The 17,581-nt window shown below is 53.5% G+C and overlaps 1 protein-coding gene across 1 annotated transcript in view; it reads right to left on the bottom strand.

Moving 5' to 3' along the window:
- Positions 1–17,566, bottom strand: part of LOC140407685 (maestro heat-like repeat-containing protein family member 1) — a gene marked incomplete at its 3' end in the record, with an annotated part of 28,183 nt that extends 10,617 nt beyond the window's left edge. The window contains exon 1 of the mRNA XM_072495004.1: positions 17,283–17,566. Coding sequence (XP_072351105.1) covers positions 17,283–17,304 — 22 coding nt within the window. The remainder of the gene's footprint in view (positions 1–17,282) is intronic.
- Between the last annotated feature and the right edge of the window lie 15 nt (positions 17,567–17,581).

Below are 17,581 nucleotides of genomic sequence, written 5' to 3'. Positions count from 1 at the left end.
TCACTCAATGAACACCAATACACTGACGAGATGGTCTGGTTTCCGTGGTGTTGCTCAGAACACCAGGGCGAGGCCTTGGCCTCTCTGCTCCCCGATCAGATTGAGCAGAAATGGCTCCCTCTCTCACTTCGCCTCTCTCAGAATCAGTCAACAGCAGTCACTCCTCCCTCGCCCTCTCAATAATTTCCATTGATATAGCGTCTTTAAGGCAGTAAGATCATCCAGTTTCACAGGAGCACTGCAACCCCAGAACAAAGACCCACAGACCACAATCAGTTAGAATAAACACCTCCTCCACGATCGTCCTCAATACCGGCGCCCCGCAGGGCTGCGTACTTAGCCCCCTACTCTACTCCCTGTACACACACGACTGCGTGGCAAAATTTGGTTCCAACTCCATCTACAAGTTTGCTGACGATACGACCATAGAGGCCGGATCTCGAATAACGATGAGTCCGAATACAGGAGGGAGATAGAGAACCTAGTGGAGTGGTGTAGCGACAACAATCTCTCCCTCAATGCCAGCAAAACTAAAGAGCTGGTCATTGACTTCAGGAAGCAAAGTACTGTCCACACCCCTGTCAGCATCAACGGGGCCGAGGTGGAGATGGTTAGCAGTTTCAAATTCCTAGGGGTGCACATCTCCAAAAATCTGTCCTGGTCCACCCACGTCGACGCCACCACCAAGAAAGCACAACAGCGCCTATACCTCCTCAGGAACCCAAGGAAATTCGGCATGTCCACATTGACTCTTACCAACTTTTACAGATGCACCATAGAAAGCATCCTATCGGGCTGCATCACAGCCTGGTATGGCAACTGCTCGGCCCAGGACTGCAAGAAACTTCAGAGAGTCGTGAACACAGCCTAGTCCATCACGCAAACCTGCCTCCCATCCATTGACTCCATCTACACCTCCCGCTGCCTGGGGAAAGCGGGCAGCATAATCAAAGACCCCTCCCACCCGGCTTACTCACTCTTCCAACTTCTTCCATCGGGCAGGAGATACAGAAGTCTGAGAACACGCACGAACAGACTGGAAAACAGCTTCTCCCCCGCTGTTACCAGACTCCTAAACGACCCTCTTATGGACTGACCTCATTAACACTACACCCTGTATGCTTCACCCGATGACGGTTCTTATGTAGTTACATTATATACCTTGTGTTGCCCTATTATGTATTTTCTTTTATTTCCTTTTCTTCCCATGTACTTAATGATCTGTTGAGCTGCTCGCAGAAAAATACTTTTCACTGCACCTCGGTACACGTGACAATAAACAAAATCCAGTCCAAATCCAAAGAGATTGGATGTAAGGCCCGTCTTAAAAGGAACGGGAGGTACACAGTTTTGGGGAGGGATTTTCAGAGCTTAGGGCTGAGGCAGCTGAGGGCACGTCTGCCATTGGTGGGGCAATGGAATGGGGGAGGGTAAACGTACACCGAGGGGCGGGTAACAGTGTAAACCCCCCTCGGTCTGGGCCATTAACACTCCAATGTAGAAAAGAAACATGACAATGTAAATATTTAAGAAGGAATTGTAACGTAAAGAGCGATATAAGTGTAAGGTTATCAAAATAGAATGGAAAAAAGTCAGGGAATGTGTAACTCTGATGGAAATGTACAGTCAAGACAATTCGAAATGTTCTGTAATGTTCATGGTAGATTTTATGAATAAAGTATATTTTATGAAGAAAAAAAATGGAATGGGGGAGGGGGGTTTTGAGGCACCAGAATTAACCCTCAACACAACCCGCTGAACTCTCCGAGGAGAGAGAGAGAACAGCTTCCTCATCGACCTACACACCGAGTTAACAACACTCCCACAGAAACCTGCAGGCAAGTTCCTCCTGGGCAAGTCCATGCACAACAGTCCAGAGGGTAGGACCCGTCACTCATTCCTCAGCCTGTGCAATGTTACCAGACACAATCTGAAAAACCTTCATAGCTTCACCCCTCCCAATCTCTGTAACCTCCCCCAGGCACTACAACCTTCCCAATCTCTGTAACCTCCAGCCCCACAACCCTCCCTATCTCTGTAACCACCTCCAGCCCCTACACCCCTCCCCAGCTCTGTAACCCCCAGCTACTACACCCCTCCCTATCTCTGTAACCTCCCCCAGCCACTACAACCCTCCCTATCTTTGTAACCTCCCCCAGCCACTACAACCCTCCCCATCTCTGTAACCACCCCCAGCCACTACAACCTTCCCGATCTCTGTAACCTCCAGCCCCACAACCCTCCCTATCTCTGTAACCTCCTCCAGCCCCTACACTCCTCCCCAGCTCTGTAACCTCCAGCCACTACAACCTTCCCAATCTCTGTAACCTCCAGCCCCTACACTCCTCCCCAGCTCTGTAACCCCCAGCCACTACAACCTTCCCAATCTCTGTAACCTCCCCCAGCCACTAGAATCTTCCCAATCTCTGTAACCTCCAGCTCCACAACTCTCCCTATCGTTGTAACCTCCAGCCCCTACACCCCTCCCCAGCTCTGTAACCACCCCCAGCCACTACAACCCTCCCTATCTCTGTAACCTCCCCCAGCCACTACAACCCTCCCTATCTCTGTAACCACCCCCAGCCACTACAACCCTCCCTATCTCTGTAACCACCTCCAGCCCCACAACCCTCCCTATCTCTGTAACCACCCCCAGCCACTACAACCCTCCCTATCTCTGTAACCTCCCCCAGCCACTACAACCTTCCCTATCTCTGTAAACTCCAGCCCCACAACCCTCCCTATCTCTGTAACCTCCAGCCCCACAACCTTCCCTATCTCTGTAACCTCCAGCCCCACAACCCTCCCTATCTCTGTAACCTCCAGCCCCACAACCCTCCCCATCTCTGTAACCACCTCCAGCCCCTACAACCTTCCCAATCTCTGTAACCTCCAGCCCCTACACTCCTCCCAGCTCTGTAACCTCCAGCCCCACAGCCCTCCCTATCTCTGTAACCACCTCCAGCCCCACAACCCTCACAATTTCTGTAACCTCCAGCCCCTACACTCCTCCCCAGCCACTACAACCTTCCCAATCTCTGTAACCTCCCCCTGCCACTAGAATCTTCCCAATCTCTGTAACCTCCAGCTCCACAACTCTCCCTATCGCTGTAACCTCCAGCCCCTACACCCCTCCCCAGCTCTGTAACCACCCCCAGCCACTACAACCTTCCCTATCTCTGTAACCTCCCCCAGCCACTACAACCCTCCCTATCTCTGTAACCTCCCCCAGCCACTACAACCCTCCCTATCTCTATAACCACCCCCAGCCACTACAACCCTCCCTATCTCTGTAACCACCTCCAGCCCCACAACCCTCCCTATCTCTGTAACCTCCCCCAGCCACTACAACCCTCCCTATCTCTGTAACCACCCCCAGCCACTACAACCCTCCCTATCTCTGTAACCACCTCCAGCCCCTACAACCCTCCCTTTCTCTAACCTCCTCCAGCCCCTACAACCCTCCCTATCTCTGTAACCACCCCCAGCCACTACAACCCTCCCTATCTCTGTAACCTCCCCCAGCCCCTACACCCCTCCCTATCTCTGTAACCTCCCCCAGCCACTACAACCCTCCCCATCTCTGTAACCTCCAGCCCCACAACCTTCCCTATCTCTGTAACCTCCCCCAGCCACTACAACACTCCCTATCTGAAACCTCCCCCAGCCACTACACCCCTCCCCATCTGTAACCTCCAGCCCCTACACCCCTCGCTATCTCTGTAACCTCCTCCAGTCCCACAATCCCTCCCTATCTCGGACACCTTCACCGGCCCCACAACCCCTCCCTATCTCGGTAACCTCCTCCATCCCCTACACCCCTCGCTATCTCTGTAACCTCCTCCAGCCCCACAACCCCTCCCTATCTCGGACACCTTCACCGGCCCCACAACCCCTCCCTATCTCAGTAACCTCCTCCATCCCCTACACCCCTCCCTATCTCTGTAACCTCCTCCAGCCCCTCAACCCCTCCCTATCTCTGTAACCTCCTCCAGCCCCACAAACCCCCCACCTGTAACCTCCTCCAGCCCCACAACCCCTCCCTATCTCTGTAACCTCCTCCAGCCCCACAACCCCTCCCTATCTCTGTAACCTCCTCCAGCCCCACAATCCGCCCTATCTCTGTAACCTCCTCCAGCCCCACAACCCCTCCCCTATCTCGGTAACCTCCTCCATCCCCTACACCCCTCGCTATCTCTGTAACCTCCTCCAGCCCCACAATCCCTCCCTATCTCGGACACCTTATTTTCCCTTAAAGTTCCGCGAGATAGTCAAGGAACGGTTGACACCGCCTGGAGAACCCCTGAGCCGATCCTCTCAGCGCAAATTTCATTCGTTCCAGTTTTATGAACCCTGCCATGTCGTTTATCCAGGTCTCCACGCTGGGGGGGTTTCGCTTCCTTCCACACGAGTAAGATCCTTTGCCGGGCTATCAGGGACGCAAAGGCCAGAATATCGGCCTCTTTCGTCTCCTGCACTCCCGGCTCTTCTGCAACCCCAAATATAGCTAACCCCCAACCTGGCTTGACCCGGACCTTCACCACCTTTGAGATCACCTTTGCCACGCCCCTCCAGTACTCATCCAGTGCCGGACGCGATCAGAACATGTGTGTGTGGTTGGGTGGGAGGGGTCTTTGATTATGCTGTCCGTTTTCCCCAGGCAGCGGGAGGTGTAGACTGAGTCCATGGATGGGAGGCGGGTTTGTGTGATGGACTGGGCGGTGTTCACTGGGCGGTGTTCACAACTCTCATTTCTTACGGACTTGGGACAAGCAGTTTGCTTTGTTTGGCCCCTTGTTCTGCACTGTAACCAATCACTGTTTGTCAATGTACCATTTGTCAATGTTCTCTGTTGATTATTCTTGTGTCTACTATGTACGTACTGTGTACGTTCCCTCGGCCACAGAAAAATACTTTTCACTGTACTTCGGTACATGTGACAATAAATCAAATCAGTTGCCATACCAGGCTGTGATGCACCCGGATAGGATGCTTTCTATGGTGCATCTGTAAAAGTTGGTAAGAGTCAATGTGGACATGCCGAATTTCCTTAGTTTCCTGAGGAAGTATAGGCGCTGTTGTGCTTTCTTGGTGGTAGCGTCGACATGGGTGGACCAGGACAGATTTTTGGAGATGTGCACCCCTAGGAATTTGAAACTGCTAACCATCTCCACCTCGGCCCCATTGATGCTGACAGGGGTGTGTACAGTACTTTGCTTTCTGAAGTCAATGACCAGCTCTTTAGTTTTGCTAACATTGAGGGAGAGATTGTTGTCGCTACACCACTCCACTAGGTTCTCTATCTCCCTCCTGTATTCGGACTCGTCGTTATTCAAGATCCGGCCCACTATGGGTCGTATCGTCAGCAAACTTGTAGATGGAGCTGGAACCAAATTTTGCCACGCAGTCGTGTGTGTACAGGGAGTAGAGTAGGGGGCTAAGTACGCAGCCTTGCAGGGTCCCGGTATTGAGGACTATCGTGGAGGAGGTGTTGTTGTTTATCCTTGCTGATTGTGGTCTGTGGGTCAGGAAGTTGAGGATCCAGTTGCAGAGGGAGGAGCCAAGACCTAGGTTTTGGAGCTTTGATATGAGCTTGGCTGGGATTATGGTGCTGAAGGCAGAGCTGAAGTCAATAAATAGGAGTCTGATGTAGGAGTCCTTGTTGTCGAGATGCTCCAGGGATGAGTGCAGGGCCAGGGAAATGGCGTCTGCTGTGGACCGGTTGTGTCGGTTTGCGAATTGCAGTGGACCAAAGCATTCTGGGAGTATGGAGAATCACTGTGTGAATCTGCCTCCACCACACTCTCAGACAGTGCATTCCAGATCCTAACCACTCGCTGTGTGAATCTGCCTCCACCACACTCTCACACAGTGCATTCCGGACCCTAACTACGCGCTGTGTGAATCTGCCTCCACCACACTCTCAGACAGTGCATTCCAGATCCTAACTCTGCCTCCACCACACTCTCAGACAGTGCATTCCAGATCCTAACCACTCGCTGTGTGACCCTGCCTCCACCACACTCTCAGACAGTGCATTCCAGACCTTAACCACTCGCTGTGTGAATCTGCCTCCGCCACATTCACAGACAGTACGTTCCAGACCCCAACCACTCGCTGTGTGAATCTGCCTCCGCCACACTGTCAGGCAGAACATTCCGGATCCTAACCATTCGCTGTGCGAATCGGACTCCACCACACTCTCAGACAGAACATTCCGGATCCTAACCACTCGCTGTGTGAATCTGCCTCTACCACACTCAGACAGAACATTCCGGATCCTAACCACTCGCTGTGTGAATCTGCCTCCACCGCACTCTCAGACAGTGCATTCCAGAGCCTAACCACTCGCTGTGTGACCCTGCCTCCACCACACTCTCAGACAGTGCATTCCAGACCCTAACCACTCGCTGTGTGAATCTGCCTCCACCACACTCTCAGACAGTGCATTCCGGATCCTAACCACTCGCTGTGTGAATCTGCCTCCACCACACTCTCAGACAGTGCATTCCAGATCCTAACTCTGCCTCCACCACACTCTCAGACAGTGCATTCCAGATCCTAACCACTCGCTGTGTGACCCTGCCTCCACCACACTCTCAGACAGTGCATTCCAGACCCTAACCACTCGCTGTGTTAATCTGCCTCCACCACACTCTCAGACAGTGCATTCCAGATCCACTCGCTGTGTGACCCTGCCTCCACCACACTCTCAGACAGTGCATTCCAGATCCTAACCACTCGCTGTGTGAATCTGCCTCCGCCACATTCACAGACAGTGCATTCCAGACCCCAACCACTCGCTGTGTGAATCTGCCTCCACCACACTCTCAGACAGTACGTTCCAGACCCCAACCACTCGCTGTGTGAATCTGCCTCCACCACACTCTCGGACAGTACATTCCAGATCCTAACCACGCGCTGTGTGAATCTGCCTCCGCCACATTCACAGACAGTACGTTCCAGACCCCAACCACTCGCTGTGTGAATCTGCCTCCGCCACACTGTCAGGCAGAACATTCCGGATCCTAACCATTCGCTGTGCGAATCGGACTCCACCACACTCTCAGACAGAACATTCCGGATCCTAACCACTCGCTGTGTGAATCTGCCTCTACCACACTCAGACAGAACATTCCGGATCCTAACCACTCGCTGTGTGAATCTGCCTCCACCGCACTCTCAGACAGTGCATTCCAGAGCCTAACCACTCGCTGTGTGACCCTGCCTCCACCACACTCTCAGACAGTGCATTCCAGACCCTAACCACTCGCTGTGTGAATCTGCCTCCACCACACTCTCAGACAGTGCATTCCGGATCCTAACCACTCGCTGTGTGAATCTGCCTCCACCACACTCTCAGACAGTGCATTCCAGATCCTAACTCTGCCTCCACCACACTCTCAGACAGTGCATTCCAGATCCTAACCACTCGCTGTGTGACCCTGCCTCCACCACACTCTCAGACAGTGCATTCCAGACCCTAACCACTCGCTGTGTTAATCTGCCTCCACCACACTCTCAGACAGTGCATTCCAGATCCACTCGCTGTGTGACCCTGCCTCCACCACACTCTCAGACAGTGCATTCCAGATCCTAACCACTCGCTGTGTGAATCTGCCTCCGCCACATTCACAGACAGTGCATTCCAGACCCCAACCACTCGCTGTGTGAATCTGCCTCCACCACACTCTCAGACAGTACGTTCCAGACCCCAACCACTCGCTGTGTGAATCTGCCTCCACCACACTATCGGACAGTACATTCCAGATCCTAACCACGCGCTGTGTGAATCTGCCTCCGCCACATTCACAGACAGTGCATTCCAGATCCTAACCACTCGCTGTGTGAATCAGCCTCCACCACACTCTCAGGCAGTGCATTCCAGATCCTAACCACTCGCTGTGTGAATCTGCTTCCACCACACTCTCAGACAGTGCATTCCAGACCCTAACCACTCGCTGTGTGAATCTGCCTCCACCACACTGTCAGGCAGAACATTCCGGATCCTAACCATTCGCTGTGCGAATCGGACTCCACCACACTCTCAGACAGAACATTCCGGATCCTAACCACTCGCTATGTGAATCTGCCTCTACCACACTCTCAGACAGAACATTCAGGATCCTAACCACTCGCTGTGTGAATCTGCCTCCACCACGCAGTCAGACAGTGCATTCCAGACCTTAACCACTCGCTGTGTGAATCTGCCTCCACCGCGCAGTCAGACAGTGCATTCCAGACCTTAACCACTCGCTGAGTGAATCTGCCTCCGCCACATTCACAGACAGTGCATTCCAGACCCCAACCACTCGCTGTGTGAATCTGCCTCCACCACACTCTCAGACAGTGCATTCCAGATCCTAACTCTGCCTCCACCACACTCTCAGACAGTGCATTCCAGATCCTAACCACTCGCTGTGTGACCCTGCCTCCATCACACTCTCAGACAGTGCATTCCAGACCCCAACCACTCGCTGTGTGAATGTGCCTCCACCACTCTCAGTCAGTGCATTCCAGATCCTAACCACTCGCTGTGTGAACCTGCCTCCGCCACACTCTCAGACAGTGCATTCCAGATCCTAACCACTCGCTGTGTGAATCTCTCTCCACCACACTCACAGACAGTGCATTCCAGACCCTAACCACTCGCTGTGTGAATCTCTCTCCACCACACTCACAGACAGTGCATTCCAGATCCTAACCACTCGCTGTGTGAATCTCTCTCCACCACACTCACAGACAGTGCATTCCAGATCCTAACCACTCGCTGTGTGAATCTCTCTCCACCACACTCGCAGACGGTGCATACCAGATCCTAAACACTCGCTGTTCGGAAGACATTCCCGTCTGCACTTTTGCTTCTTTCACTTTTCATTTTAGTCTGTGCCCTCTCGAGCTGTATCTGCTCCACTCCTCAATACGACCATCCCTGGTCTCGGGCTTCAACTCGTATCCCGCTCCCCGCATCCCGGAATTCCCGGAGACACCAGCAGTCTGTCGAGCCCAGCCGTCGATATATTCAACGAAGGAGCGTCTACAACCCTCTGGGGTTGAGAATTCCAAACGTTCACATTCCTCGGAGTAATTTCTCCTCATCTCGGTCCTAAATGATCGGCTCCCTCACCCCAAGCGTATCCCCCCCGTGTTTTAGATCCCCCGACCAGGGAAACAATCTCTAGGTTCGCCCTGTCAAAGCCACTCAGGACCTTTGTTCTGAGATCACCTCTCATTCTTCAATTCATCCGCTGACCAAAGTTGATTAACTTTCCCACATTACACTCCATTTGGCACCTCGTCAGTCACTCACTAAACCTGCGTATCCGTCTTTGCAGCTGCCCTGTGTTCTCCCAGTCCGAGGCCTGGGGCCAAGGGAGAGGGTCCGGGGGTGCAACCAGAGGTGTTAGCGGAAAGGATATACATAGATACATAGAAGTTAGGAGCAGGAGGAGGCCTTTTGGCCCTTCGAGCCTGCTCCGCCATTCATCACGGTCATGGCTGATCATCCAACTCAATCGCCCAATCCTGCTTTCTCCCCATAGCCTTTGATCCCATTCTCCCCAAGTGCTATATCCAGCCACCTCTAGAATATATTCAATGTTTTAGCATCAACTACTTCCTGTGGTAATGAATTCTTCACACTCTGTGTGAGAAGAAATGTCTCCTTATCTCAGTCTGAAATGGTTGGCCTCACCAAGACCCTGTACAATTGTAGCAACACATCCCTGCTTCTATACTCGAAACCTCTTGCAATGAAGGCCAACATAGCATTAGCCTTCTTTACCGCCTGCTGCACCTGCATGCTTACCTTCAGCGACTGGTGCACAAGGACACCCAGGCCCCGCTGCATACTCCCCTCTACCAATTTACAACCATTCAGGTAGTAATCTGCCTTCCTGTTTTTGCTTCCAAAGTGAATAACCTCACACTTCTCCAAATTATACTGCATCTGCCATTGATTTGCCCACTCGCCCAACCTGTCCAGATCTTGCTGTAGGATCCCAGCATCCTCGTCACAGTTCACCCTCCCGCCCAACATTGCAAACTTTGGAGATGTTACATTTTGTTCCCTCATCCAAATCACTATACAACCGTTTGAAACTGGCGGCATGGACAACGGTCTCACTCGCCACCCTAACCCCTGGATGAAGGGGTTCTCTTCTGCACAAGGTTGCAGCAGGCCGGGCCTGCACCCATTGCAGTTTCGGAGAATGAGAGGTGATCTTATTGAAACACAAGATTCCCTGGGGGTTTGACAGGGTGCGAGGGTCAAAAGGAGGGGTCCAAAATAGGGCATCTCAACAAGATCAGGAAGATTTTCTTCCCTCAGAGGGTTGAGTGACTTTGGATTTCTCTTCCCCAGGAAGCACTGGAAGCCGGACTGGGATATATTCAAGACTGTTCGAGAGGTTTTTGATTAACAAGGGAGTCAAGGGGTCGTCACGTGGCGCAGTGGTTAGCACGGCTGCCTCACGGCGCTGAGGACCCGGGTTCGAATCCCGGCCCTGGGTCACTGTCCGTGTGGAGTTTGCACATTCTCCCCGTGTCTGCGTGGGTTTCGCCCCCACAACCCAAAGAGGTGCAGGTTAGGTGGATTGGCCACGTTAAATTGCCCCTTAATTGGGGAAAAAATAATTGGGTACTCTAAATTTATATGGAAAAAAAAAAAGACTTCCGGTGGCGGCTATGGAGAAGTAAGTCGCACATTTGGTGGCTCTCGATCCGGTCGGACGTTTGGACCTTTTTCCCCGACTTTTTTGTACTTTTGAGTGCTGGATCTGAAAGCATAGGCACTCAGGCACTGACTCCAGACACAGGTGTATGGATTTAAGAAGCAGGAAGAATCGTAAACGGTTGAAGAAGTGGTCAAACAAGGGCAGTGTGGAAGCTGCCGCTGAGGACAATGAGGCCGATGTCCGGACCCCGTTGCAGACAGTCCAGCCAACAACGGAGCATCTGTTGAAGGTCATCCAAGAGGGCTTTACTGCGTTGAAACAGGACAGTTTAGGCCCGATCCACAAATCAATCGAGCGCCTGGAGCACAGGCTGGGTGCCCAGGATCGGATGATCCAGAAGCTGGAGAAGGCGCTGGAGGAGCAGGAGGATCCCCAAACGGTGGTGGTTGGGGGGAGGCTGAAAGACCAACAAAAAAGGCTTCTGGAGAAGGTGGAGGACCTGGAAAATAGGTCCCGGCGGCAGAATTTAAGAATCGTTGGTCTCCCGGAGGGGGCCGAGGGGATGTGGCAGACACGATCCAGAAGCTGTTGGGAAATGATGTCTTCCCTCGCCCGTTGGAGGTGGACAGGGCGCAGCCGGTGGCGAGGCCCCCCCCCCCCCCCCCCAAGCGATTGTGGTCCAGTTCCACAGGTTCCTGGACAAGGAGCGGGTGCTACAGTGGGCCAAGCGCACGCGGAGCTGCCATTGGTATAATCGTGTCTTGCGCATCTACCAGGACCTGAGCGTGGAGGTGGCCAGAAGAAGGGCAGGCTACAGGCAAGTCAAAGAGATTTTGTTTAAGAAGGTGAAGTTCGGGCTGCTGTACCCGGCGCGCCTGTGGGTCACGCACGAGGGACGGCACCATTACTTTGAGGAGCCCGGTGGGCTTCGCCAAGAGAGAAGGGCTGGCGCCGAACAGAGGACTTTTGGACTGAAGCTAAAAAGTTATTGAGTGATGTTTATATGTTTTTCTTGCTTCTTTTTTTTTTCTTCTGTATTCGAGTTTTTGTTGGAGAAGAGGGAAGTTAAGGTATTTGGTTCTGGGGGCTTTTTGTGTTCTGATGGTGGTGGTTGGAAGTGCCTATTACTTACTTTGTATTACTTGAATTGCACTGGTGTCGGGGTTTTCATTGTTCCTTGGTTTGTTTTCAGCGCAATTGCTCGAGGATGGCTGGTTTGGGAAAGTGGTGACGATGGGCAGGGGGGATGGGTCAGAGGAAACAATAGGTGGGAGACTTGTTGGCGTCGGAGTCGAGAGCCACCAGGCTAGCTGGGTGAGCTGGTCTATGGAGGCCAGGTTGGGGGGGGGGGGGGGGGTGCATATAGCTAGTTTATGGCAGGGTTAGGTTACAGGGTGTTGTTGCTGGGGGGGGGGGGGGGAGAAGAGGAGTGGGGTAGTTGATCTGCTGACGGAGGGAGGGACTTGGGTTTAGTAACATGGAGGAGGTCGGATGTGGGGGCTGCCAGGGGAGGCGCGACACGGGGGTTAGGGGCGGGCCCAAGAAGGGAGATGGCTGATCGGCGAGGGGGGGCAACCAGACTGATCACCTGGAACGTTAGAGGGTTAAACGGGCTGGTAAAGAGGGCACGTGTGTTCGCGCATCTGAGGGCGCTGAAAGCGGACGTAATTATGCCACAGGAGACCCATCTGAAAGTAGCTGACCAGGTCAGATTGAGGAAGGGCTGGATTAGCCAGGTCACCCATTCGGGGCTGGACACTAAAACCAGGGGGTCATGATTTTGGTCAACAAACGGGTGCAATTTGAGGCGGGCAGCACAATTTCGGATGGGGGAGGCAGATTTGTCATGGTGCATGGCAAGCTTGAGGGGATAAGGGTAGTCTTGGTCAATGTATATGCCCCAAATTGGGATGATGTGGATTTTATTGAGACTGCTGGGGAAGATACCGGACCTGGACTCGCACAGCCTCAATGGAGGCTGGAGGTCGGTCTGTTGGCGGACGAGGCGGTGTGCGAGAGGGTGAGGAATGTATGCAAAACTACCTGCAGGCCAATGGCACAGGGGAAGTCTCAGCTGCGGTGTTCTGGGAGGCGCTGAAGGCAGTGGGGAGAGGGAAGCTGATTTCGATCAGAGCCCATAGGGACAGGACGGACAGGGCAGAAATGGACCGACTGGTAAGGGAGATCCTACAGACAGACAGGAGATACGCGGAGACCCCGAGGGCAGTTCTATTAAGGGAACGACGAAGGCTACAGACAGAGTTTGGGGTGTTGTCCACAGGTAAGGCTGTGGAGCAGCTTAGGAAGGCGAGGGGTGCGATCTACGAGCACGGGGAGAAAGCCAGTAGAATGCTGGCACAGCAACTGAGGAAGAGGGAGGCGGCCAGGGAAATAGGGAAGGTAGTCGATGGGGGGGGGGGGGGGGAAACTTGGTAGGGGATCCGGCAGGGCTGAACAAGGTGTTCAGGGACTTCGAAAGCAAGCTTTATACCTCGGAACCCCCCGCGGGGAGGGAGTGGATGAGGCGCTTTCTGGATGGACTGTCCTTCCCAAATGTGGGCAGGGGATTGGTAGACAGGTTGGGGGCCCCGATTAGGACCAAAGAAATATTGAAGGGCTTGAGGGCCATGCAATCGGGTAAAGCCCCGGGGCTGGATGGGTATCTGGTGGAGTTCTATAAAAAGTTCTCCGAGATAGTGGGGCCGGTGTTGGTTAGGGTTTTTAATGAGGCAAGAGACAGAGGGGTGTTACCCCCGATGATGTCACAGGCCACCATCTCCCTGATACTGAAACGGGACAAAGACCCGGAGGCATGTGGGTCCTATAGGCCGATCTCTCTGCTCAATGTAATTACATTGCTCTGAATTACCGCTCCGAAAGCTAGTGACATCGAAACAAACCTGTTGGGACTTTAACCTGGTGTTGTAAGACTTCTTACTGTGCTCACCCCAGTCCAACGCCGGCATCTCCACATCAATGTAATTACTGGCCAAGCTTTTGGCTTCTAGGATTGAGGACTGTGTGCCAGACGTTTATTATGGAAGATCAAACCGGGTTCGTCACGGGCAGGCAGCTGGTGGCCAACCTAAGAGAGTTGCTGAATGTGATCATAATGCCCCCAGAGAGTAGGGGGGTAGAGGTAGTCATGGCAATTGATGCCGAAAAGGCTTTTGACCGGGTTGAGTGGGACTATCTATGGGTGGTGCTGGGACGATTTGGCTTCGGGGAGGGCTTTATCGACTGAGTTAGGCTACTGTACCAGGCTCCGGAGGCTAGTGTCAGGACAAATAGGACGACGTCTGACTATTTCAGACTGTACCGAGGGACAAGGCAGGGGTGCCCCCTCTCCCCACTGCGGTTTGCGCTAGCAATAGAGCCGCTGGCAATTGCCCTGAGAGCTTCAAGGGGTTGGAAGGGGCTGGTACGGGGGGGGGGGGGGGGGGGGGGGGGGTTTAGGGCAACGTAGATTAGGGGGGTAGTTAGGCGGGTCCTTGTGGGATGGGAGCTGGCTTTTTGCACTATGTTGATTGTTCTTTGCACACGGTTCTGTACTGCTGCTACTTTGCCAAAATGTCTCAATAAAATTGTTTATTAAAAAAAAACAAGGGGGTCAAGGGTTATGGGGTGGGGGGCATTGTTATAGCCAGGGTCAGCTGCTCCTGCGAGAGTTTGATCCTGTTCAAGGGCAGAGACTGATTATTATTTTTACAGCTCGTTATCATTATCAGGGATGGAACAATGGGAACTGGAAGGGCAGCCTCCATTTGCTGCGGTATTTGCGATAACCCAGTTTGCTCCATTGTGTTACACTCGATTCACAGCTCAATTTGGTAAGTGGCTTCAAATAGCAGACGTGATTTGGTTGATGCAGTTTTCCCTGCCCGGCACTAAGTGAAGCAATCTCACGGGTCTGGAGACACAGGAAGACAAGGGGTTAAGTCTCATTCCAGAGACTTGAAAACAATCCACGTACTGATGCTCGCGATTCAGTGCTACATAGCACAGTGGTTAGCACTGTGGCTTCACAGCGCTAGGGACCCGGGTTCGATTCCCGGCTTGGGTCACTGTCTGTGCGGAGTCTGCACGTTCTCCCCGTGTCTGCGTGGGTTTCCTCCGGGGGCTCCGGTTTCCTCCCACAAGTCCCGAAAGACGTGCTGTTAGGTGAATTGGACATTCTGAATTCTCCCTCTGTGTACCCAAACAGGCGACGGAATGTGGCGACTAGGGGCTTTTCACAGTAACTTCATTGCAGTGTTAATGTTTCTTTCATTATTTCCAATTAAGGGGCAATTTAGCGTGGCCAGTCCACCGACCCTGCACATCTTTGGGTTGTGGGGGTGAAACCCACGGGGAGAATGCAAACTCCACACGGACAGTAACCCGGGTGCTCGGCGCCGTGAGGCAGCAGTGCTAACCACTGTGCCGCCCTGGCTGTCATCATTCTGAAACAGCGACTGTTTTTTGTTATAAGCTAGAAACAATACATCAAAGTCTATTCTACCTTTGCAGTACAGACCCTCTGACAGTGCAGCACTCCCTCTGTACTGACCCTCTGACAGTGCAGCACTCTCTCAGTACTGACCCTCTGACAGTGCAGCACTCCCTCAGTACTGACACTCTGACAGTGCAACACTCCCTCACTACTGTCCCTCTGACAGTGCAGCACTCCCTCAGTACTGACCCTCTGACAGTGCAGCACTCCCTCAGTACTGACCCTCTGACAGTGCAGCACTCCCTCAGTACTGACACTCTGACAGTGCAACACTCCCTCACTACTGTCCCTCTGACAGTGCAGCACTCCCTCATTACTGACCCTCTGACAGTGCAGCACTCCCTCATTACTGACCCTCTGACAGTGCAGCACTCCCTCATTACTGACCCTCTGACAGTGCAGCGCTCCCTCAGTACTGACCCTCTGACAGTGCAGCACTCCCTCAGTACTGACCCTCTGACAGTGCAGCACTCCCTCAGTACTGACCCTCTGACAGTGCGGCACTCCCTCAGTACTGACCCTCTGACAGTGCAGCACTCCCTCAGTACTGACCCTCTGACAGTGCGGCACTCCCTCAGTACTGACCCTCTGACAGTGCAGCTCTCCCTCAGGACTGACCCTCTGACAGTGCAGCTCTCCCTCAGGACTGACCCTCTGACAGTGCGGCACTCCCTCAGTACTGACCCTCGGACAGTGCGGCACTCCCTCAGTACTGACCCTCTGACAGTGCAGCGCTCCCTCAGTACTGACCCTCTGACAGTGCGGCACTCCCTCAGTACTGACCCTCTGACAGTGTAGCACTCCCTCAGTACTGACCCTCTGACAGTGTAGCACTCTCTCAGTACTGACCCTCTGACAGTGCAGCGCTCCCTCAGTACTGACCCTCTGACAGTGCGGCACTCCCTCAGTACTGACCCTCTGACAGTGCGGCACTCCCTCAGTACTGACCCTCTGACAGTGCGGCACTCCCTCAGTACTGACCCTCTGACAGTGCGGCACTCCCTCAGTACTGACCCTCTGACAGTGCGGCACTCCCTCAGTACTGACCCTCTGACAGTGCGGCACTCCCTCAGTACTGACCCTCTGACAGTGCGGCACTCCCTCAGTACTGACCCTCTGACAGTGCGGCACTCCCTCAGTACTGACCCTCTGACAGTGTAGCACTCCCTCAGTACTGACCCTCTGACAGTGCAGCACTCCCTCAGTACTGACCCTCTGACAGTGCGGCACTCCCTCAGTACTGACCCTCTGACAGTGCGGCACTCCCTCAGTACTGACCCTCTGACAGTGCGGCACTCCCTCAGTACTGACCCTCTGACAGTGCAGCGCTCCCTCAGTACTGACCCTCTGACAGTGCGGCACTCCCTCAGTACTGACCCTCTGACAGTGCAGCGCTCCCTCAGTACTGACCCTCTGACAGTGCAGCACTCCCTCAGTACTGACCCTCTGACAGTGCAGCACTCCCTCAGTACTGACCCTCTGACAGTGCAGCGCTCCCTCAGTACTGACCCTCTGACAGTGCGGCACTCCCTCAGTACTGACCCTCTGACAGTGCAGCACTCCCTCAGTACTGACCCCCCGACAGTGCAGCACTCCCTCAGTACTGACCCTCTGACAATGCAGCACTCCCTCAGTACTGACCCTCTGACAGTGCAGCACTCCCTCAGTACTGACCCTCTGACAGTACAGCACTCCCTCAGTACTGACCCTCTGACAGTGCAGCACTCCCTCAGTACTGACCCTCTGACAGTGCAGCACTCCCTCAGTACTGACCCTCTGACAGTGCAGCACTCCCTCAGTACTGACCCTCTGACAGTGCAGCACTCCCTCAGTACTGACCCTCTGACAGTGCGGCACTCCTTTAATAATAATCTTTATTAGTGTCACAAGTAGGCTTTCATCAACACTGCAGTGGGCAGCACGGTGGCGCAGCGGCTAGCACATGCAGCCTCACGGCACCAAGGACCCGGGTTCGATCCCGGCCCTGGGTCACTGTCCGTGTGGATTGGTCACCCTAAAATGCCCCTTAATTGGAAACATTTTAAAAGTGACGGATGCCACGCAGCAAGACCACACACCCAGACATTCGGACACATTGAACACCGAGCTCTCACCTTCAGTGTAGTTTGTTCCCATTCTGAAGCCTCATTAACATTGACTATTTCTGGGGTGATGCCTTCTTCCTTCAGTTCAATTTAATTTTTTCTGGATGTTGAGTAAGCGGCTGTGAGCTGGGTGTTATAATCTCACCGTCCTGCAGCGTCTCATACACACAATCTCCCTGAATCAGCTCTTCAACAATTTGCCAGCGAGCATCAAGGTCGGCCCAGAGTGTGACACGGCATCAACAGCACCCTGCTCGCTGAGGTCAACTCAGCTCTCCCGCCTCGAGTGTCGACAACCTGACCACAAC

The sequence above is a fragment of the Scyliorhinus torazame genome, unplaced genomic scaffold (assembly GCF_047496885.1).
Source record: "Scyliorhinus torazame isolate Kashiwa2021f unplaced genomic scaffold, sScyTor2.1 scaffold_1808, whole genome shotgun sequence".
Lineage (NCBI taxonomy): Eukaryota > Metazoa > Chordata > Chondrichthyes > Carcharhiniformes > Scyliorhinidae > Scyliorhinus > Scyliorhinus torazame.
The sequence above is the reverse complement of the archived record's forward strand: the minus strand, read 5'-3'. Positions and strand labels throughout refer to the sequence as shown.